The sequence below is a fragment of the Anarrhichthys ocellatus genome, unplaced genomic scaffold (genome assembly GCF_004355925.1).
Source record: "Anarrhichthys ocellatus isolate YVR2014 unplaced genomic scaffold, GSC_Weel_1.0 scaffold32, whole genome shotgun sequence".
NCBI lineage: Eukaryota > Metazoa > Chordata > Actinopteri > Perciformes > Anarhichadidae > Anarrhichthys > Anarrhichthys ocellatus.
In genome coordinates this window covers 476,061-498,045 of record NW_022280062.1, presented here as the reverse complement: position 1 = coordinate 498,045, position 21,985 = coordinate 476,061, and the positions used below count along the sequence as shown (strand labels likewise).

Here is a 21,985-nt window from a genome sequence, read left to right as displayed (position 1 = left end):
ATATACACATACATACATATACACATACATACATATACACATACATATACATACATATACACATACATATACATACATATACATATATACATACACACATATATACATACACACATATATACACATATATACACATATATACACACATATATATACACATATACACACATATATATGAATGATAAGGTAGTACTCAGTAATATTTATCTTATACATTAATCAAGTGTGGAATCATCTTTAATTCCCTTAACAGAAATGTACACTGCTGCATTACATGTAAAGAGAACAGCAGGACAGCTGCATTACAACACACACCTCTTCATTGGGTTATGGCAGCGACTGATATGGTGTCACACATCATGCTAAATCATCACCACCACGAGCCCACACCGGGCTACATATGCAGGGTAATAATAAACTCCTGGCCGTTAAAGTCGGGCTATCTATCGCAGCACCGGACTCCTCCGGTTTGACTGATCCTCCGGGAAGTGAGGGGAAGGAAACCGGGCCGATCTCATGTCAACAAAGCGGATGTATGCGCTGCTAGCATGCTTTGTTAGCCCGGGCAGGGATAGCCGGGGCTGGGCTGAGGGCTGGATTCAAACAGGGTGTGGAGTGGTGGATCAGGGTTGTGCAGCAGGTTCTGCACATTAAACCACTACCCTAAACACACACTAACACACACACACACACATATATCGTAATATGAGGGATTATCAGGTAGCTGAGAAGTGTCATGTCAGGATGAGGATCCATTAGCAGTCTGTGTATTCCTGTCATTGAACGATCCGCTGCTCCTAAACCTACCGGTGATATTACGCACCACAACACATGACAATATTGCTCCGGGGGCCCTGCTTTATTTTTGGGCCGCTATGTGTGCACACCAACCAGAAGGCGGGTTTAAGCCAACTTAAAAAAGGGGGATTTACGCCATGTCCAGAGAGCTAACATGACAGGAGAGACAACCCGGGGAAGACGGAGCTGGATGGGTGCAAAGCAAGAAACACGCGACGAGGAGGAGGACCAGGCCGGAATGCAGCTTTCTGTCTGCAGCGGTGTTTGTCCTTTCATAATAATATTATATATAGATATATATCATGCAGATCATTGCACAGATTTACCTGTAGGCGCGCTCTCCTCGCACTGTATTTTTCCTGTAAGGAATGATGTTGGTTCCGTTGTCCGGGACGATGTCGTTGTTATTCTCTCCATTTGGGGAAAGGGCTTGGGTGGGACCGGGCATTTGGGTGTCTCTAAAAAATGTTGAACAGATACTCTGTTCTCGCTCTGGCCAGGAAACAAAAAAAAAAAAAAAGGACCAACAACAGGAACGATGCAAAATGCTAAAAGAGAGAGAGCCGCGCCTCCGGGTCTCGTTCCTTCTGCCTGCTTATTCTCCACAAACCTAAAGCCCCGATGACGTAGCTGCAACCCTGTACCACGTGACTGACGGGGTGGGCTATTTCAGCACACACCAAAATGTACATCGATCACCCGCGTGCAATGATCAATGCATGTGGCTTTTTGAAGATGCAGATCATCAAAACGATCGAGAGATGAGATTCAATCAACTGGGAAGAATGAGTGTGATTATTGCAGCCCGCCATGTTTCACCTTCACCTCGTCACGTGACTATTGCAAACGCACCCAAACAGATGTTTTTATCCTAATAGATCAAAGTGGTGCTGATGAAATGATGACGCAACACATGGTGTGAGGAGGTGTGGTAAAAATGTTTGGATTACCAATAATGTTTGAGATATATATCTATATATCTCTATATAGATAGATAGATAGATAGATAGATAGATACACACTGCTAAAAATGTTGATGGGTCGATTAAGAAATCAGTCATTTATATTGTTTTGAATATTGTTTTTTTTTAATGAGATATAACTGGATTCGGGACAGATGGTCAAACGAAGACTAAGGGACGTGTGAGGGGCATTTTAATAATAAAAGAATAAGAAGTAGATCGATCGATAATGAAAATAGTCCTTATTAATCCTGATTATCATCATCTTTAAACATCCAGTGTAACAATACGCTTTATGGTTCATGCAAAGATCTAAATTCAATACATGTTGTCAAAATACACCGTTTCATTCAAGTTGTGTGCTACATTTAAAAAAAGTACTACGACCTACTTTTGCGTATTTAAAAATGAAAACGTGATGATTACACCCCTACCATTCAAATATCTGAACATGGTTAGTAATCAGTGATAAGAAGCGACTGTATGTGGACGAGCAGGTTAACGGGCATGATGGAAAAACTGATCATGTGACACAGCTCCATCACAGCAGCACTGAGCCAATACAGCCGCAGGAATATTATGCATGAAGAAGAACTACGTCCAGCCAATCACACGGTCTTTATGATACTGTAACTTTGTTTTACTGCCTTGATTTTTTTCCTACGTGTTTTATTGCGTTATCTGAAAGGTCACATTACCATTAATAAAGTCCTTTACAATTTTATATAAAATTTAAAACACAGACGTTGAAACCAATACAAACGATCGATCTTACACAATCATCAGTCCAAAAGTGAACTCACAGTTTTGGCCAGTAATGATTGAAACTTTTTATTTTAAATGTGTGAGGTTTGTCCTCTGAGTTTCTTGCATCTGGTAACAAGGCAAAATGTTTTGTTGTACATATATTTTTTGCTTCTTCTGGTAGAAATCATCGAAGCCCTGCCTCAGTGGAAAGGAAGCATCTTTAAAAAGCCTGTAAAAGGACTCAACAACAAAGGTTTGATTCTACGGTGGACACTTCCACCCCCAACTGCAGTGCCAGCAGCTACATTGTCTGTCAAAACGGTGAATAATATTTCAAACTGCTTTTGAAATTGGGTGAGGGATGTTTAATGCAACACTGGGTGAATGTGCTCACTCAAAACAGCTCCTCTGGTGCCACCATCAGGCCAGCTGAGGTCACTTTTAAACCTACAAATCATGAACTTTTACACAGAACCGACCGACTCTTGATCTCAGATAAATCTGACAAAATAAAGACAAACGTCCAACAAATAAAGTCTGAATAATGTTACCCAACAATATTGAGACCCGTGTCTTATTTTACCAGTCAAACCAATTTGCACGTCACCTACTTCAACAGGATTTTCAATCTTCTTACTTCAGCGGCAGCTTTGTGAAGTAACTTTGAGGACGTTTCAACACATATTTCAAATTCCAACAATGTTTTTCTGTGAAATTGTGGCCGTAATTTACATCATCGCTCTCAGCTTCAAGTAATCACACCGGAGCTTTTAAAAGTCACATGTGGGCAAAGAGGATGCATGTGCCACGGATTGCCTCTTTGACTGTTACTGCAATAATTCACCTTTGTACTAACATGTGCATTCAAGCTAAATCAAGGCAGTGGTAGAAATGCAGGATACCCATCTCTGGAGTAGTTATTCTGGAAGGATAAATATTCAGGATCCCCTGCTTTTAGTGGGTCTTTACTTTACTCTTTACATAAACTATTACAGAACCAAACACAAGACACAACCAAGTGCTAATCTCATGAAATGACCAAACTGTGGACACTAGAAATGCCTCCACGAAGAACCAAAAGCATGCAGAGTTACACATTTCTGATACAGTAACGCTGAACGGCTCTTTGGGACTGGAAGTGACAACTGCAGCGCATCGGTCTCATTACAAATCACAGAACAGTGAGCACAGAGGTCCGCTTACTGTCGTCAAACAGCAGAAGACGAATGAAACGCAGCAACTTGTCACAGCTAAGGTTTGGGTGGCAAAGCTATCGCAAGGCTGTCATTGAAGTAAATGTGACACTTGCCAGTCTGACAGGTCTTTAGGTGTCACCAATAGGTGTCACCACAGAGGTGAAGCATGCGTGTGCTGTTTAAAATAAACATTGAGACTGTGAAGCCCAATTAAATATGTAAATATTGGACCATAACGTGAGAGATGCATCCCCTCTGGGCCTGTTTTTGATTACGCCTTCACCTGCAGAGGGGTTGTCCTCCTTGGTGCTCTTAACAACAACAAAAGATAAACAAAAAAGATATATCTGTCAGATATAAAGTACTTGTCTGCTAATGTACTCCCGGCCTTTCAGACTCGTGGTGCTAGTGAGGTGATGAATACGATCCAAGTCCAGTTTGGGTTATAGAGTCGTGAATGTAAAAGGTCTATTTAATACCAAAACACTACGAGGAAGGATTTTACAACGGTGGAAAACTAATCTACCAGGAATGTGCGCTTCGACATATTTAACTGGCCCACACAGTTGCATTGCCAGGCAACATTGCAGCAAGTTTCCACCTTTTTTGCCCGACAACCAAGCGTCGGAAATGAATTAGGGTGCTGCGTTTTATTCACGCTGCGATCACGTCCGTGTGAACATGGCCTCAAATGTCTCAAGACTGTTGAACTGAAACTTCAGCTGTAGACACACCACAAATGCCCAATGTTGTTCGAGTCGATTGAGGGTGTTGAAGTGTGTTTCTGTGGCAATGACAGAATCATGAGGGTAAAAGACTAGAAACACAGACTAGAAATAATCCAGCTATAACATCTGCTTTGTTTTGCTTGCATGTACACGTGGCTTGCTTTTCAGTCTCTGTTACTGCTGTATGTTAGGAGACAATAAATCATTGGGCCGATGTGCATAAACTCATTCCACTGGAGGAAAAGCAGAGCTGTGGTCGCTCTCTACATTCATATCTCCACAGTGTGTGTGTGTGTGTGTGTGTGTGTGTGTGTGTGTGTGTGTGTGAGAGGGATGGAGAGGCTCCACCCATCAGACCCAACCCTCAACATTCAAATAATAGCAAGGAGGACATTGTTATATCCTGACTTGCGGGTTGAGCAGGTTAATGTGCGATAGGTATCTAAAGAGTACTATCAAAGGGTGCAGATTATTCTTAACAAAGAGATGAGGTTTACAGAGTCAGACTTGTGTGTCCAAACATTTTTAGGGGAACCACATACCTAACCACAAAAATGTGGACAAGGAGAGTGAGGACCAGAGAAGGAGAGAGCACTGATCTTTGATCATTGGTATCCTTTTAACCATTCAATTAAATACAACATGTGTGGAAGGAAAAGTTTGATTTTGTCAATGGAAAAAAGGGCTAATTTTGCACTCCAGACAAAAGACCAAGGAGGTCCATGCATGGTCTTCCCCCTCTTCTTCTTCTTCTTCTCTGTCCCCTGTGCGCACCAACACTCAGAAACAGCTTAAAGTGAGGGAAACATGGGACATATATGCTAATTTCTGAGGTTTCAAAGCAACTAGCTACGTAACGAGGCAGCTAAGTTAGCTGCAGCCGGTGAATGAAGCTAACTCAACACTTCAGAATAGTGACAGCAGACATATGACGTTAACGTCAGCGTACAAACCACCGACACACACGTAAACACGCTCCGGTTTTAAACATTTAAACGCCATTATTGGACGACTCAAATCAAAATAATTTGGAATTGTTCGGCAAAAGCAAAATTAGACTCACCAGTTAGCTTAACTCCGTTCCGCAGGTTTTCAAAAGGTGTTTAAAATGCTCCTTTTTCCGGCTGAGTCACCCCACCCTCTCAAACGCCCATTCTCACGAGGCGATGAGCTGAAAGGGGGCTGTTGATTGGACAACGCGTCATCGGTGTCGCAGCTGATTGGTCCGCTAGAGACCTCTGTCGTAAGTTTGACCAATCACGTCTTGATGCGTTGATCATTCGGAACGTCCAACAGCTTTCCGTCCTGTCGCTTCGTGTCACGTCACTTTCCCCACGGAAACGCAAATATTTTTAAAACGACAAATATTCATTGAACACAAGGTTGAAATGTTGATTCAATCCATCATTGTTTTAAAATGTAAAATGATTTTCTTTTCAAATAAAATGAGAATATATATATAATTTAAAAAACACTTTTATGCTTATAAGTAAAATATATTAGAGAATTGAGTGAGTCGATTTATTGTTACAGTGAAGACAACAAATTGAAGATTTACTTTAAAAGAATGCCTCATTCCTTCATTTGTCATCCAAATATAATTCCAGGCAAAGAGCACATTTTCCACAGAGGGGAATACAGTGCTTAAAGTTTGCATCTGTGATTAAATAAACCTGATGTTCAGCCTCTGACACAACTGCATTCCTCATGTTTTAACACCAGGGTGCAGTCACACACTTGATAAAAGACTTAAGCTATCAGGAGGAGGGCGGCTTCCTTTAAAATTAATCTCTCTTATAGCTGCTTTGCTGATAGAGTAGACACAACATAGACCAGATAAAGAAAGCAAATATTGTACCAAGAGGTCATTAAATTGTGTAAAGACCTGTTGATAGATTTTATATTTATCTTATGAATACGGTCTGTGGAAAGAACGGGCTTGTGTTGATGTCTTTAAAAAAATATATACTGATAAGAACAATAATAATGAAGACTAATATCAGTTCATTCATATGCTGATAATTCTGCCTGAGAGCAAAATTCTCCCTCCTAATATCCATAAGACTGTGAGATTCAGCGCTGGATGGCTGCTTTTATGTTACCTCAGATGGTGGGACTATGTGATGAATTATAGACAATGGGTTGAGGGCAGCCAACAGTGCATTTATGACAGATAATAAATGTGCACTGCCAAACCAAGCCAATTGAAGTGTGCCGGTCTGGAATGGAAAAAGACAGAAGGAGTTCACAGACAAAAATTGTGATATTGTGTCAACACTTTATTATTATGCATCACCACCATGCAAAATCACTGCTATGAACTTGCTCAGAAATCAAACTAGATATATTTCACACATTAATGATTTTAGATTGGCTTGCCACTTTTCCCAAAGTGACTGAGTAAAGTTTCATGCACACTCAGGAAATACTTCAGGAGTGTGCATGTTTGGTGCGAGTTGTACACAGAGATTTGTGTGCGAGAACAGCGATGCCAGCAAATGAAACGATGGCACACGATCGAACCTTAATTCATAAAACATTGATAGTAAACACAATTTCTTCAACACCCTCACCAGTGTAAACCATTTGGAAGTCTCTGTGTTACATATTTTCACTGTAACACTTCCAGATATCAGAACCAATCCATCTGTAACTTAACTGACAATATATACTGTATATGTAGACATTGTACATGTTTGCAGACAAAACCACTTCCCAGCATGAGATTTAATGAATTTAACCTAATTTGTCCAGTGAAGACAACGAGCGTTGCTGCTGAACAGGCGTGTTTAGTTGTTGGCTACATGCTGCATTTGACAGTTTGAATGAGCTCCATTGAGAGGTCATCCAATCAGCTAAGGCATGTGTGCATTATTATCACTAAGGTATCAAATAAAACAAGCACATTTGATCGGCCCGCTCCAAAAACAAGTCAAAAAACAACACAAAAGCCACTCGACAGCAACTGTAAGAAATCTATGGACCAATGGTTAAATCTGGAGTTATACATTTATTAAATATTGCAAAATGTATCGTCTATAACTTCAACTCCAACGCAGGTTTATATTTGAAATCAGAAGACAAACAAACACTTAAAACCTGGTTCACTGTTTGCAGGAACATGAACATTTGAAAGAATCAGATTTGAACTAACCGTGTAGTTGTACATTTGCTCGACAACTCATATAAAAAGGTTAAAAATTAAGAAATAATTCCCCGAAGTCACGTGGTTTTTTATGGCACCTGTGGTGTAATAGACAGCTCACTAATTAATCTCTTCACATCAGCTCACAGTATTACCTTAAATATGTGGTTGGTTAAAAAATATATCTTTACATAAATGTATTCCATGGTTGGATTCAGCCATTTATTCAACTTAAATTCTTCACGTCTTCAGTGCTCTGTACCGTCGGCCCAGTGTGGCCTCGTCCAGTGTCTCCTACTATTGTTGCTTTTCATATTGCTCATCTGTTAAGGACACAGAACGTGTTACTTACAGCACAATACAAGTACAAAAAAAATGATGACCTACATGCTAGAATAAAAGTAAAAGTCTGACCCCGGTAACATGGAAGATGCATTTTATTGTAGTTTCAGGCACTTACCAGTCACCTGGACAAACAGTCACTGCTGCAGCGTCACCTGCACCACACCACCAAAAACACACGCAGCGAGTTAGAATAAGTATTGAAACAAAAAAACAAAAACACACCCCCAATACACCACCTGTCTCCTTCCATTTACAGTCCTGCACAGCTACAACCCACCATGCACGCTTTGTCTGGTTCCTGCCTTTGCTTTATTAGCTCCTCCAGCTTGAGCTGGTCCTCCAGCTGCTGCTCCAGATCGTTCTCGAAGCTCTCCGCAGCGCTGGCACTCCTGTGACAGACAACAGGCAGTTTAAAACAAGTCACATGATCGGCGGTGTACCTGAAGACTGGAAGTTTTCCACACACAACAAATGAAACAATTCAACTCTACAGGGAAAGCTGGGGAAGCAGCATGCTGTGTCAAAGCAGTTTCTCGGGATAAGCAGGTTAAGAATACACTGATTATTACTTATGATTTATTGTTGATGACACATCCTACTGTAGTACCTTGGTTTATATGTGAAGAGGGGATCTGAAGAGGTTGTGGCCAACAGGTCAGCACGTCCAAAATCTGAATCCGCGGTGCTCTCGGTCTCACTTCCACCCTCTATGAGAAAAATACACTTTAAAAACAGCTGTTGCATAAAAAATTCAGAAAGCAAAATTCATTCTTTTCTTCATTCATTTCTACCTGAATTGAGTTCTTTAACCAGCGATGACATCGTGTTGGTGATGGAGTCAGCAGCAATGAGGAGGTCAGTTCTCAAATTTCTCCTTGGACCTTTGAAACACAAAAGGTATTTAGAAATTAGAACCATACTCCCATACGTCCACAACAAATGCATGCCTTTCTGTGTGTTACCCTGAGCGAAGGCCTCCTGAACATCCCCTCCCAGGCCCATGAGTGAGTCTTGAGGTGTGTGAGTCGGGGTCGTGCCGGCAGAGTCCGAGTGGATAGGTGTGGGGATCTGCCGGCTGATGGTGTGGCTGGGGGAAGAGCGCGGAGAGCTGGGGCCCTGAGTCTGCAACACAGACACCGTTTTTAGTGTTTACTTGTGCCACTGTCTCGGCATTCTTAACAGAGAAACAGAAAGAAACTGTAAGAAGAACAAAACATAATCTGGATCAAAAGGTTTTTTTATCAAAGCAAACCTTCCACGAGCAATGCAACAAATAACTTTGCGCTCAAATCACAGCAAAGAATATCAAACGCCAAAAAACAGCTACAATCTATTCAGTTCAATAGTTTTATTTCAGTCAATAGAGAAGCTAATTTGTCTTAATTGTACACCACAGTAGCTTTATAAGTACTATAAGAAACATCACACATGCTAGAAATGTACAATATGTGGAGTCATTAAGCTGCATTTTTCATTATGTCTGGATTTGTCTGAACCTCAACATGCTGTCAAAGCAGATTTTCTCTCTGAAAGCGATCCCACCTATTCCCACAGACCAGACTACACGCTGGTGATGTCTGGTGAACACCATGCATCTCCAAAATTCAGACACAAAGTTTTCACCCAACAACAGCAGTTAGTATTTACTTCAAACATGCAATCATTTTGAATCCAAGTGTAGTTTCAGCCTCGTTTTTGCTCCACAGTTCTCACACTCACAGCTTGTTTCTGTTCCTCCTCCAGCTGCAAAACAATATTTTATGGCTCGTGAAACAACAACTACATCACATTGAGTATTTCTAAAAGAAAATCCAATCAGTAATTCCTCCAGGACGTGACAAGCATGTGGCTTCCGCATGCAAGTTTAATGGATTAACATTGATCCTTTTAGCCTAATTAGATTGATATCCTCCCCACTTAAGCCAGTATAGCGAGCAGTTTATGTCAGCGTTCAGGACCTCCCGTCGTGTTGGCTGCGGAAGATATTCTCGCTCCAAAAGTTATCCTCCTTGTAAGGTGCGATGGAGCATAATCCCAAATTCAACACCCTGTTCTTAAACCATTTCTCTGGACTCTTGGATAACATAAGCTAATAAGAGGCAAAGGGACATCATTTAAACAAATGTACGAGACAGAGGGCAAATGTTCAATCAACAACATTTGTAACAAGACCAAAACACAATATTGGTCGTCTGGACACCAACTAGATTAAACATGTTCCTGATATGATTTCATTTTAGGTGGAGAAACACCCCAAAGCAGACATCATATCTTTAGCTCAAATCTCAAATATGTGAATGCTGTACCTCTTATTTGTACAGTCAATAACTGACATAATAGGTCTCCTATTAAAGATGTAGGCCCTCTATTGGATATGTTGGGTAACATGTTTCCTCATCTGAAAAGTGCAGCGTTTGCTTTACATTAGCTGGAGTGAGCACCTACATCTGGGAGAAAATGTAGTACAAGTGAACGTCGTCATCTGGCCATATTGCTTACCACCTGCCTCCAAATAAAAAACAGAAAACACAAGATACGGTACACGTGTCCATGTATATACGAACAAGCAAACTTCAACAGAGCTGATTCTGGCCAAAAGGCAAACTTGAAACTAAATTACCACGACCTTATTGCTCCCCACAGCAAACAGAATGTGTGTTTGTTCAGCGATCATGAAGGCGTCTTGTCTGTGTTCCGTATTTGAGTGCTGTGAAGTCAAAGAGATGAAAAGCACGTCTGTTAATACCTTGAGAAGCATCATTAGTTGCTCCAGCTGCACCATGAGTTCCCTACGACTCTCCTGCAGAGTAGACATTCTTTGTTCAAGCTCATCTTTGCGTTGCCTAACGGAGGAAACAAGTTGTACATGGTGATGATACAATAATGTCACGTCTAAAAAAACAAATGCGTATGAGCATCTGTAGACTCCAACATATGGTGTTTATTTGTCTAGGAAATAGGCAATTACAATAAGCACGTTCTGCTGCAGCCTGTTCTAAACGCACAGCATTGTGCAGGACTGAACGGACTTACCTGAGAAGTCGAAGCTCAGCCAGAAGAGTGGGGTTCTGCTGACCCCTGTCAGGTGGCGGCTGGGAGGCCTCCTCGTGCTGAACACGCAGACGCTGGATTTCCTGCAGGATTTCTCTGTGAGAGGCACAAACCAGGTTGTATAAGTCAGACATGGTTTGTCCGTAAGACCCCGGGTCAACACAAATAAATGGAAGCTGCATTTTGCAACTGATGATCTTACTGTGGACACCGTCCATGTCTGACCATGTTGAAATCAAAACTTAAACCTGCAATAACTGGGGTATTTTTTGGCCACTTGGGGGCGCCTGAAACAAGCTGTGGACATTTTATTACCTTGGTTATAGCAGATATTAGTTTGTATCCCCCCGATGAGGTCCAATATCCACTCGCTTTCAGCTGTGTTAGGACTCCATGAACTCCTGAGGGAAATATCTGGCTTTTTAGCTTCTAAATACTCCACTATGTTCACCAGCTCGTCGCTAACTTTCTCCGTCTGCCGTTTGGGGCTCAGCAGGTAGTGTACAGTAGGTTTTTAGTGCTTCGTTTTCCTGCAACACTATGAGAGTGATGACAGTGAAGTAAAACAATAAAGGTGTTGTCAGGAAAATCAAAACAATGAAGCGAAAGACACTTAAAGGAGCAGTGTGAAGGATTTAGTGGCATTTTGGGGTTAAGTTTTGTCCATTTCTGCCAATAAATCCCCCTAAATCCCACTGTTCCTTTAAGATTTTTTCACAACAGATATTTTGCATGCAGGAACAGCACAAATGTTACTGACAACATAAACCACAGCTCTGTTCTATTCAAGCCATGGCAGTGTGACCGTGAGCCAATAAAGCTCTGTAGAGCTGAGGGTAACTGCTGAGTCGGGTGATAATTCTCTGCAGGTTCCTCAGCACATGTGACCGCCGTCATATATAAATAGTCATGTGATCCATTGTTTGTATTAAATAAAAGTATTAATTATAGCTGCAGCCTATGCACTTGTTCACTGTTGCCTGTAATTGAACTTTTGTCTCCACTTTGGTATCATTATTCACTATTACTTACTGCTGTCATTTTAATGTTAAACTTGCTGTTACTTCTAATGATAACTCTTATTAACTGCTTTTCTTTTTTATTAATTTTAAGAAATTTAATTTTGAATTTGCCACTGTGCATGAAATATGCTATATAAATAAATTGCCTATAATTGCCTTGCATGATCCAGCATTCATTGAATTATATTCTACACTGTATACATACAGTTAGTTACTTGCTGAGGGGCTAAGGGGAAATATCATACCTACATTTCTAATAATAATTACAGTTTTCAGTAACGTATGTGCTTTGAGGTCTGTTTCTTTTGTCAGACCAGGATTCTGTTTATTCTCCAGGTGAATCTCTTGTTGTGGGATGGAAAAAAAAAAAAAGAAGAGAGGAGACAAACAGCAGAGGACTGAAAAGCATCACCAAAGCAGTCATCCCTGACCTGTTTTTGCTCTCGAGCTCGGCGATGAGTTGCCTCTGCTGTTTGTTGGCATCCAGAGAGAAGGGGAGGTCCGTGGGGATCCGCTGCTGCTGAGCCTGTTGGTGAAATCAAGCAGGAGACATCACATGAACTGGCTTTACCAGCGGATGATGTCATCCATTACCTTATCTCATATCTCACAGGGAGGGGGTAATAAAACAGTCAAGTCACCGGCCATCTATCAAGACCTGATCAGAACATAAACGGGCATAGAAGTCTGGTTAGAAATGATCACCACCTGTAAACCCCTTCATCATCTTCACAATAAAAAGGAGTGAAATCCTCAAAGAGTAGAGGAGCAGCGTACGTTCAACCCTCAAGGACCCTCAAGGACAGTTTTTTAGCTGTGGACACAGATGAAAGATGCCACGATATTGTGAGCAATAAATATCTTATATATCTCACCGCGGCATCAGCAGCCAGTCTAGCAGCATAGCGGGCGATGAGGCTGTGCTCTTCGTCTTGATGATTACTCTCCAGCAAACTGATCAAGAGGAAAATGGAGTCACAACACGACATGGTTACGACACAGCTACGCAGATATAAGCAGTGCAGGGGGAAGAAAATGCAAAAATCCAAGAAAGTTTAGTTTCTTCAAAAGTCAGATTAGTTCTTTGGCAGACAAAGTTTTACAGCAGCATCCCGCATAATCATGCTAAGCTACTTATGTAAAACCACAAAAGCAGCAATGAAGTTGGGTTATTACATAAATGAGGAGCTGAAGTTATCGTTTGTGTCCAAAGAACAGAAAGGTTACTTATACAGTCAGATTACTGATAAAGTAAAAACAAATATGGTTGTGTGCATTTCCAAGCACACACACACACATTAAAAGCGCTCAAATGCACTCACACGGGAAGATACAGATAGCCAACATGATAGAATAAATGTGTTAAAATAAAAACTAAGTCAGCTTACAGTCTTGCTTTGTTTTTAACAAGATTTACTGGACCAAACTGATTTGAGAGATTAAAGCGGCAGTCAAATCTGAGGGAAACAGCAGCTAAAAGTGTTTAAAGTATTTGGTACCAATTAACAAACTAATCTGCCCTGAGCATTTGGAATTATACAATTTTAATGTGACAAATATGAGACTTTTGCCCTTTTTTCTTTTGCACATTTCAGTCAGAAACAACAATATGTACATTTCAGGACTGTGAGGAATGTAATATTATGTAGTCATGTTGTTATGTGTATACTTACAAGGTCTTATAAGGGTTAGAATATGAAAAAAATAAGTTTCACATTGAAATCCAATCAAATAAATACAGATCTCTTGGTCGAAATGAACTCCATTTGGATACAAAACAGTCAGACAAACACTTATTGCTGCTGAATAGCAATAATGCGTTGACAGGAGTGTCAAAGGTCGAGGTGACTGGTCTGTTAAAGTGACAGCATGCAGCGTTAGGGCTGTAACACACCCAGAATGAGGTTAGGTCAGGGGTAAGATTGCTAGGTGGCAGTCCAGCAGAGCATATGGTTTCCACTGCGACACACCAAACTAACCATGTTTTGGGGTTGTTTTGGAGGAGATTCACATAGAGGCCAATGAGAGTATGTTCGTCTGCAAGTCTATCGGCAACATCGAGGTTGTAGTTCAACCTGGAACGGCGCAGGGTTTCACAAAACATAAAACATGACATTACACAGGTGACAATAGAGGGGAAGGACGAGAGGGGGGAGGAAGCAGAGAGACGAAACGCAACAAAGGAGAAGAGGAGGAGAGGCTGAAAAGCAGCCAGTCACGGGTGACTAGAGGGAAACAAGGCCATGTTATGTTTGAGAGAGACTCCAGTGATGAAGGCTAGGAGCACGATTAAGGACATGCCGAGCAAAAAAAAAAAAAAACTCTACAAGCTCCATGTTTACATTCTCCAAGCATCAATCAGTCAATGCTCTATTATTAAAACTACTGAAAGTCATTATTTTTAAGTCAAACAATCTGCCACCCAGACATGTCAAGCGTGCTTTTTGATGTAGCCCCTATATTTATAGAGGCTTCCCATCTGCATGACAAACTCCTAAAGGAACCATCCCCACTGCCATTATGGAGGCGCAACGCAGAACTGTGACCATAAAATGTCTCATAACAGCAATTAATTAATTAACTATTTGCTTCTAATAATGACAATTCTGTGATAATTCTTCTAATAATGATGATAAATAATCTCCTAATCTCCAACTGCTGAAGGAAATATCTGTCTATTTAGCAGCAAACTGCTTTGCTATGTCAATCAGCTAACCTAGGGTGTTTGCTACAGGTATTTGCTGCGGGCCAGGTAGATGTTTATCAGAGTGTTTTGCTCAAATCAGCTGCTTGCTACAAGTAGGGAGAGCTACGTAAATAAGAACAACAACGTTGTGGGCCTTAAAAAACAAAACAATGAGCTAAAAGATGCTAAAATGCTCCACAGAGCTGAGGTGACCTGCAGATAATAATGTGTGGTTTTACCACTATGAGCGACCCCGACACAGTTAATCCATCGTCAATATAGAAATATTGGTCAGTGCAGCTTTATCAGGACAACTGCATTACAAACTAGATAGTGAGCTTATTGTGTTGCATTATTGGAAGTGTAAGCTCCAAGTTTTTGGAGCTTGACAAAGACAGTAGAAACTGAAAGTCTGAATATTTGGGCATCAATTTGTTTTTAAAATGTATCTCACAACATTATGGAAGTGCACTAAACCACTGCAGTGCCTCTTTAACGGCATATTCCAGCTGTCTAAAGTCAAAACTCTCATCATAAAGTTTGGGGATGTTATCAGGTATTCTCAGTCATTGTTGTGCTAAAGTTAGCCTGTCAAGCTTCAGTGGGCACATCAGCTGAAAGCCCTGCATTATACGGTGTCTGTGCAAAACAGTAACCACAATGTCAGGTGCTCTGATATGCACATCAAGAATAACCTAAAGAACGCTCACTCATCACATTTCTACGTTTTTCTATAAGCCTGAGCTATGAAAGGGACTAGTGTTCCCTAAAGAAACACTTTCTCCATCAAGTGCAGGTGCAGTGGAGCTCAGTGGCCTTTCACTGGAAAAATCCTGATAGAACAAAAATACAAAATTCAACATCAATAGCAACTGAAAACAACAAGATAATCCCATTTCATGTAAACAGGTATACTTAACATACCTGTGAATACTCCAGGGAATTTAAACGGCTTTACTGCTACAGCTTCAACATAGAGGAGATCGAGAGTAACATTTATGACGATTATATTCGAAACTAGCAGTTAGTATTTCCCATTTCTGTGTGTATGATAAAGATTGTAATAGACACTCCAAACTAATTGCCAGTGATCTTTATGGTGGATGCTTCATCCAGCATTTTTAAAATAGCCCCTCGATTACAACAATGTAAACCCCTCTGTAAGAAAACTGGTTCCTAAAGCACTCTTATTATTATCCATATTAGTCCACGCATGCATTTGTGCTACAAAGGCATTCTCATATGCACACCTGTGTCACTTACCCTCTCCCTCTAAACAGATGTGGAGCAGCCTGAGTCAAAGGCTGTCTTTGCTCAACATCGTTATTCTTGCTGTAAGGCAAGCTATTTACATTCAGCACAAAGAACCACAAAGAAAGAAAAAAGCACGATGATACACAAATGTTCTCACATGCACATACTTTGGAAAATAAAGGCAAGGAAAGAAAGACAGTGTGGGCTGCAGAGTCTACAGGGGACGGGCCTTCAGGGAGTGCAGCGACTGAAAAGATCTGCTTTGAAAATCCAGGACATCCATTGTTAGGACTGTACTCACTTTTTGGTGGAGTAAGGGTTCCCTGATGTAGGCATGGAGTGGGAGAGCGAGTAGTCATTGCTGATGTTCACTGGTCTTGGTGGCCTGAACAGGAAACAAATGTTTTTTTAATGTTAAAGTAACATAAACTTTCGTTTGTGTGTATTTGAATCGACCAAAATAGAAATTCAGATCCACATAAACTTTTGTTCGTTTGGATCTGAATTTCCATTTTGGTGGATGAACTTTCTGTGCATATATCAGGATGTCACAACAACGTCAGAGATGATTAGTTATGCAGGGTGTGTGGTAAACAATAAAAACATGCACTGAAGAGGGGAATGAATCCATGAGTCGACAAACACTGACTCCAAGTACTCTCGTGTGGACGGGATGTGATTAGCACAAAACAAAGGATTCAAATCTACAGTCACAGACACATTTTACGATGTGTTAAATATCCAAAACAAACTCACCACGTATCTCTGAGGAATGTACAGAACAAGGAAAGGAATGAAAATGGTTTATTACAATCAGCCAAGCAGTGCAAAGACTAGGCTACACTAAATGTAGAAATTCCAGTCATTTAGAAAAAAAAAAAGATTTTTCAATAAATTCACTGAAAAAGGAAAATATTAAATATTTAGGACAATATTACTGGTTTATGATCAGCATAAATGTCAGCCAATGAGGATCTTATTTTTAATATCTATATCTTGGATGCATTTAAAGGATCCGTATCAAAAAATTGATATTTTTATGTGTTAATGTGAAAAACTATATCCCCCAATTCATATCATAATCATTATTTTTTTTACTGAGGTACTGTGATGTTTTGTCTTCAAAAATCCAGACATTCAGTTGTACAAAACTGTAATAATCTTAATCCTTTTGGCTGTTTAAGGGTTATACTGTAAAATACTGGTGAAAGAATAAACACACAAACAGATGCTCCAGGTGTAGCCTTACTGTATGTAACTGTACCTTCCTTCAATAAACAGCACCAGATTGGTATTAAGCCAGTGCTTGTGGAGGCTGCTCCATTATTTATAACACAACACAAATAATCAGACAAGTGAAGGGAAAGGTAGGCAGTGTTGCAGATCACAATCATTCCCAGGGCTATAATTAAGCCCCATTGATCAGCTGACCCAAGAGATTGACTGGATTCACTTCAGACTTCCAGGCAGCAACAAGATAATTATCAGCTGAGGGATGAACTCAAACGTTTAGAAAAAGAAAGACGTTGAACTTACACAATATGAGCTAGGTTGAGAGGTTGGTCTGGCATTTCGGGAAACATGGGGTGAAGAGGCTCCCTGCTGGATGCACAGCTCAGTGACTTACTGAGGGCATGGGATAACTTCTTAGCAGGGGATTTCTGGGAGAAACACACAAGCGGCGTGCAAATTCTGAGACCGCGAGGACGCTCATTTATCTTCAAAACACATGACATCATCGCTGTCACCTGCGCCGAACACTCAAACGAACACAGCCACAGTGACTGGTGAAGCACAGACACACATCCCCTCAGCTCGCCCCCCTCTCTCTTCTCCTCCATCGTCTCCTTCCCTTACCCATGAGGTATACTCCTTCATTTGGTGCTGGTTGCTATGGGGACCACTGGCATGCCCCCTCCAGAAGCAGTCCTGACAGAGCTGGTAATTATGACATTGCTGGCAGCGGTAGCGGAAGCCCATCATACTCTCAATGTGGCAGTAGGAGCACTCGACCGGGTGAAAGACTGCGGGGAGGAGAGGAGGGGTCAGACACGCAGATGGACAAAACCCATGCACGCAAACAGATGTGATCGTAAAACTCAGATAGTTTTGCACAGTGCAAAGAGAGGAGGATTCATTTTCATTAATTTGAAAAGGACAGATGTGCTCTTCAGCCTGTTCTGGTGACATTTCATTTCAACCGAATACACAAAAATCGGTGCGACGGCAGCATGCTGTGTTTGTGTGTAAGCATGTGACTGTTTTTTCTGCTCACAAGGTGTTGATGATGTGTGCATGACAATTACTCACACACACATACACACACAAAACACACTCATGCACAGGGTGTAAGGTCTCTGTGGGTCATCCTCAATGGAGGTGTGTGTGTGTCTGTGTGTGTGGTGACTCAAGCTTATGATGCAAAGCTGAACTTTACATGCTCCAAGCCCCGCCAGCTTCCCCCATTTATAAATATTCTGTGCGGCGTCTTACCGTTCTCCACGTTGGTGAGCCGATGCATGAGCGGTAACCACACCAGACACTGAGGGGGCGGGTCTGACATCAACGTATCGAGGAATGTATTGAGGGAGACCTTTTTCTGTTGACGTTGGGTGCAGAGGAGAGTGAGATGATTGGACGTGGGGGAAACAAAAATCCTCCACGAGGTCAATGCTCAAACAATTAATGAACCCTCACCTGCTGTGCGAAGCACGTTCTTGCAGCTTGTTCGGTGTAGCCAAAAGAAGGTCCCTCAAAGACCGCCATGGGTAATTTGAGCACCTCCCTCAGAAATTGGTCAAACTGCGAGTGGACCATTATTCCAGCAGAATCGGATATCTGGGAAAAAATATCTGGGAACAACGCAGGCAGAGATTACACAAATGAATCAAACTAATTGCCACCACAGTCGGCTAATTACAGCATACACAATACAATTATCCCACTTATTTGTGAAAACAAATCATAGTAAAGCTGTTATTCAAATCAATTGTTATAATACACCAGCAACATAGCCCTCCTTCTTTTCCCTTCACGAGCCATTGCGACCGCTCCCACGGATTGTGTAGATTATGTAATAAACCCTATCCTTCAGATAACGAATAATGACTTCTTCCAGCCACGAAGAGCTCGGCCAGTGCTGCTTCTTCCTTTAGCAACAATAGGCTAAGCAGAGATATATAGCAAATACAGACATTAATAATGCTTGTATTAGGAATTCCAAAGCAGCACATGGACTAGAAACTGCATGAGGAAAATTTGCTGATTTATTACAGTTAAAATGGATGATTTTATTTTAATTTTTCACAATTAAAAGGAAAATAAGTACTTGTTGTGTTGCTTACATCTTAATTTATCCAGGATTTTCCCTCCACAGATGGTTGCCAGGGCCATCTTCACAACAAAGACAGACGTCTTGCCCTGGCTCTCCCTAAAAAAAAGGAGCAAATACATTTTAAATTATGGTCATAGATTATTTTAAAAGGCGCTGTCAATGTCTAGAATCTGAACTGTTTTTCTAAAAGGCACAACCTCTCGAGGCCCACTTGAGCAACGGCTTAAAAAATGTTTAGCTTAGCTTTTAGCATCTCTAAATATATACACTCTACACGAGCGTGTTGTGACATTGTGAAAGTCAATAGTCTGTATTTTCACCCCACTTTGGCAGACACTTCAGAGTCACATTTCACACCACGTTAGCTCACGTCAAAAACCTCAGACGAGAAAGTACACAACCAGCCGTCGACGCGTCACGTGACGTGTTACTCACGGGTCATAGGATGCCAGCAGGAAGTTGAGCAGCAGGCTGATGGACTGTTCCACGGTGATCTGGTGTGTGGTGGGCATGCGCTTGTTCAGCTGGTAAAAAATTGTGGACAGCACCACTTTTAGACGAGCCACAGAGAGGTCCTCGCTGAGGTCCATGGTGTTGATGCCGTTCTCTCGGAAAGCCTCGATGACATTCCAGATGTCAACCAAATGCACTGGAAACAGAAATACTGAGAGTATAAACATTTTGATGGGAAGGAATTATGAGCAGAGTGATGCGGTTGAAAGTGCAATGCATCATACTCACAATTGCATTTCTTCTGCACGAATCTGAGTTTGCAGGCTGTTCTGTATGTCGATAATCGTATGGAGTCCAGATCTTGAGCCCCTGAGGAATAATTACTCATTATCAAATAACATCGGGAACGTCAATGCTGGTTCGTAGATCATTTGGAGCGCTGGAGGGGAGAGCGTACGGAGGCCCAAAGCGTTCAATATCAAGTAAATAAATTACACTGTGAAATTAGTAATCATGTAAATAATGAACACATACAGATTATACTTTGGAAAAGGACATTTTGAAATACTGGAATCAAATAAGATACAATGAAGATGAATATATTAAAAAATAATAACAATGATATAGGATTATTTAACAATGTCATAGCGATATCATGTTTAGATTATATATTTTGGATATATGAAATATTCTGGTGATTTTTCACTTCATAATGTCCGATTTATTTATCCGATATTGAACAACGTGGGTTTAAAATCTATCGGGTTGAAACGAGTGGAGACACTTCGATCTATTTGCTTTACAAGAAAGTTACAGAGAGGAATATGCCATTTTTAAACAGTCGACAGACATAGATCATGCTGAGCTGTGGCCCTGAGCACTTACTCATCTCCACAAACAGTTGCCTTGTATCTGCCATGTTGTCACCGCTCCGCCCGAAGTCTTCAATCATTCTGGTCAAGAGGAGAGAAAGTGATGTCAGAGCCTGTGTGTCCACAAACACTTCCAATTAGGGCGCTGCTCAATCACTGCACATGCTCTTCCTATTGCTTTCAGCTTTATTCTGTATAATGAATCTATAAAACACTTACCACTTTGTAAACATAATTACATTATGCCCGTTGGACAACTTACAGCTACATCATTTCACTTTAAATGCCTCAGACCCTTCAAGGCACCCAAAGGCTCCAGACTTGGATATTCATAGGCATTTAGAAACAATAGGTCCATAATTTCAGATAGAGGCAGAATAAAAGCTTCTTCTCATTTTTGTTGGATGACAAGGAGAACCCTGTAAAAAAAAGGGGTCTTAAAACTTGAAATGTGCACTTGATTGCAACATAATAATTAATATTGTGCTGAGAGACTAAAGGCTAAAACTGCATGTCCCCGGGTAAAAAGTTAGCATCCTCACTAGCTGATGATCTGAAGATGTAGTAGGAGACATGAAAATAACAGTGGTGAGCTAGTTAGCCCTAGCATTATGTGTGTAACAGATACACATAACACTATCTCAGGTAATGTCGGCTGCAGTTGCTGGAGTGTTAAAGAGCAAGACAGAGTCATTCACGTCAGCCTGAAGTTAGCTGACATGCTAATGGACATGCTAACCATTGCAGTTACAGCAGATAAAGACTGTTTAATGCATTTTGCTCCTGTATTTTTGTGTTTTGGCTAAAAAATAAGGACACCACCCTTCAATAAAGAATGAAATAAAGGATGAAATGCTCTTACTGTGACCTACGCACATCACTTCACCTTGTGAAGAAATCCAAAGGTGGACAACCCTGCTGTGCTTAGTTTTGGTTGCTTAGCTATGGTTGGACAATCACTGGACTCAAATTCGCAATTTAGTTCATGGTTATTTGATTAATTGCACATTTGTTGCGGTGCATCTAAAGCTCAACATGAACTGAAATGATAGATTTTAACACCTGCATAATTACCTTACGGACCTGCCTCATACAAGGGCCCTCAATTCACATCTAGCTTGAAATATTAAGGCCTTGTGCATTTTAATGCTTAATTAAATTACAGAAGAATTATTATTAAATACTAATGGGGGGGGGGGGGGGCAACAGGGCCCCACAGCTCATTTTACCCTGAGGGCCCCATAGCAGTTTAATCCGGCCGTGCTAAACACACACTGACCTCAATTTTTCAGGTTGTAAAAGTAAAAGCAAAAGTAAAAGTACATGCGCGAATTGAACGTAGCACACTACAGTGCCTCTCAGAAATGTGATGGGGGGGGGGGGGGGGGGGGG

The 21,985-nt window shown here is 41.1% G+C and overlaps 2 protein-coding genes across 13 annotated transcripts in view; both read right to left on the bottom strand.

Annotated features, from left to right (window-relative positions):
• Positions 1–5,583, bottom strand: part of mapre2 (microtubule-associated protein, RP/EB family, member 2) — an 11,683-nt gene extending 6,100 nt beyond the window's left edge. Inside the window, exon 1 of one of the 2 annotated variants that reach the window (XM_031865415.1) lies at positions 5,495–5,583. Coding sequence is in view for 1 of the 2 variants with exons in the window: in XM_031865414.1 (XP_031721274.1) it covers positions 1,125–1,246 (122 nt within the window). In the remaining variant the exon portion in view is untranslated. Of the gene's footprint in view, positions 1–1,124; positions 5,460–5,494 lie in introns of those variants that run through there. The other variant, XM_031865414.1, reaches the window with a different exon arrangement.
• An 839-nt stretch (positions 5,584–6,422) lies between these two features.
• Positions 6,423–21,985, bottom strand: part of dtna (dystrobrevin, alpha) — an 18,538-nt gene continuing 2,975 nt past the window's right edge. For 2 of the 11 annotated variants that reach the window (XM_031865271.1, XM_031865267.1), the window contains exons 2-23: positions 20,607–20,674; positions 20,010–20,090; positions 19,704–19,917; positions 19,279–19,364; positions 18,632–18,786; positions 18,428–18,533; positions 17,792–17,958; positions 17,471–17,595; positions 16,691–16,699; positions 16,236–16,319; positions 15,944–16,024; positions 13,974–14,069; positions 12,870–12,948; positions 12,426–12,520; positions 10,955–11,068; positions 10,668–10,764; positions 8,884–9,043; positions 8,713–8,802; positions 8,529–8,628; positions 8,199–8,310; positions 8,037–8,073; positions 6,423–7,899 (exon numbers count right to left, since the gene is read on the bottom strand). In XM_031865271.1, the coding sequence (XP_031721131.1) occupies positions 8,056–8,073; positions 8,199–8,310; positions 8,529–8,628; positions 8,713–8,802; positions 8,884–9,043; positions 10,668–10,764; positions 10,955–11,068; positions 12,426–12,520; positions 12,870–12,948; positions 13,974–14,069; positions 15,944–16,024; positions 16,236–16,319; positions 16,691–16,699; positions 17,471–17,595; positions 17,792–17,958; positions 18,428–18,533; positions 18,632–18,786; positions 19,279–19,364; positions 19,704–19,917; positions 20,010–20,090; positions 20,607–20,673 (2,136 nt within the window). In that variant the 5' untranslated portion in view covers position 20,674 and the 3' untranslated portion in view covers positions 6,423–7,899; positions 8,037–8,055. The remainder of the gene's footprint in view (positions 7,900–8,036; positions 8,074–8,198; positions 8,311–8,528; positions 8,629–8,712; positions 8,803–8,883; positions 9,044–10,667; positions 10,765–10,954; positions 11,069–12,425; positions 12,521–12,869; positions 12,949–13,973; positions 14,070–15,943; positions 16,025–16,235; positions 16,320–16,690; positions 16,700–17,470; positions 17,596–17,791; positions 17,959–18,427; positions 18,534–18,631; positions 18,787–19,278; positions 19,365–19,703; positions 19,918–20,009; positions 20,091–20,606; positions 20,675–21,985) is intronic. The other 9 variants (XM_031865269.1, XM_031865270.1, XM_031865268.1 and 6 more) reach the window with 9 other exon arrangements.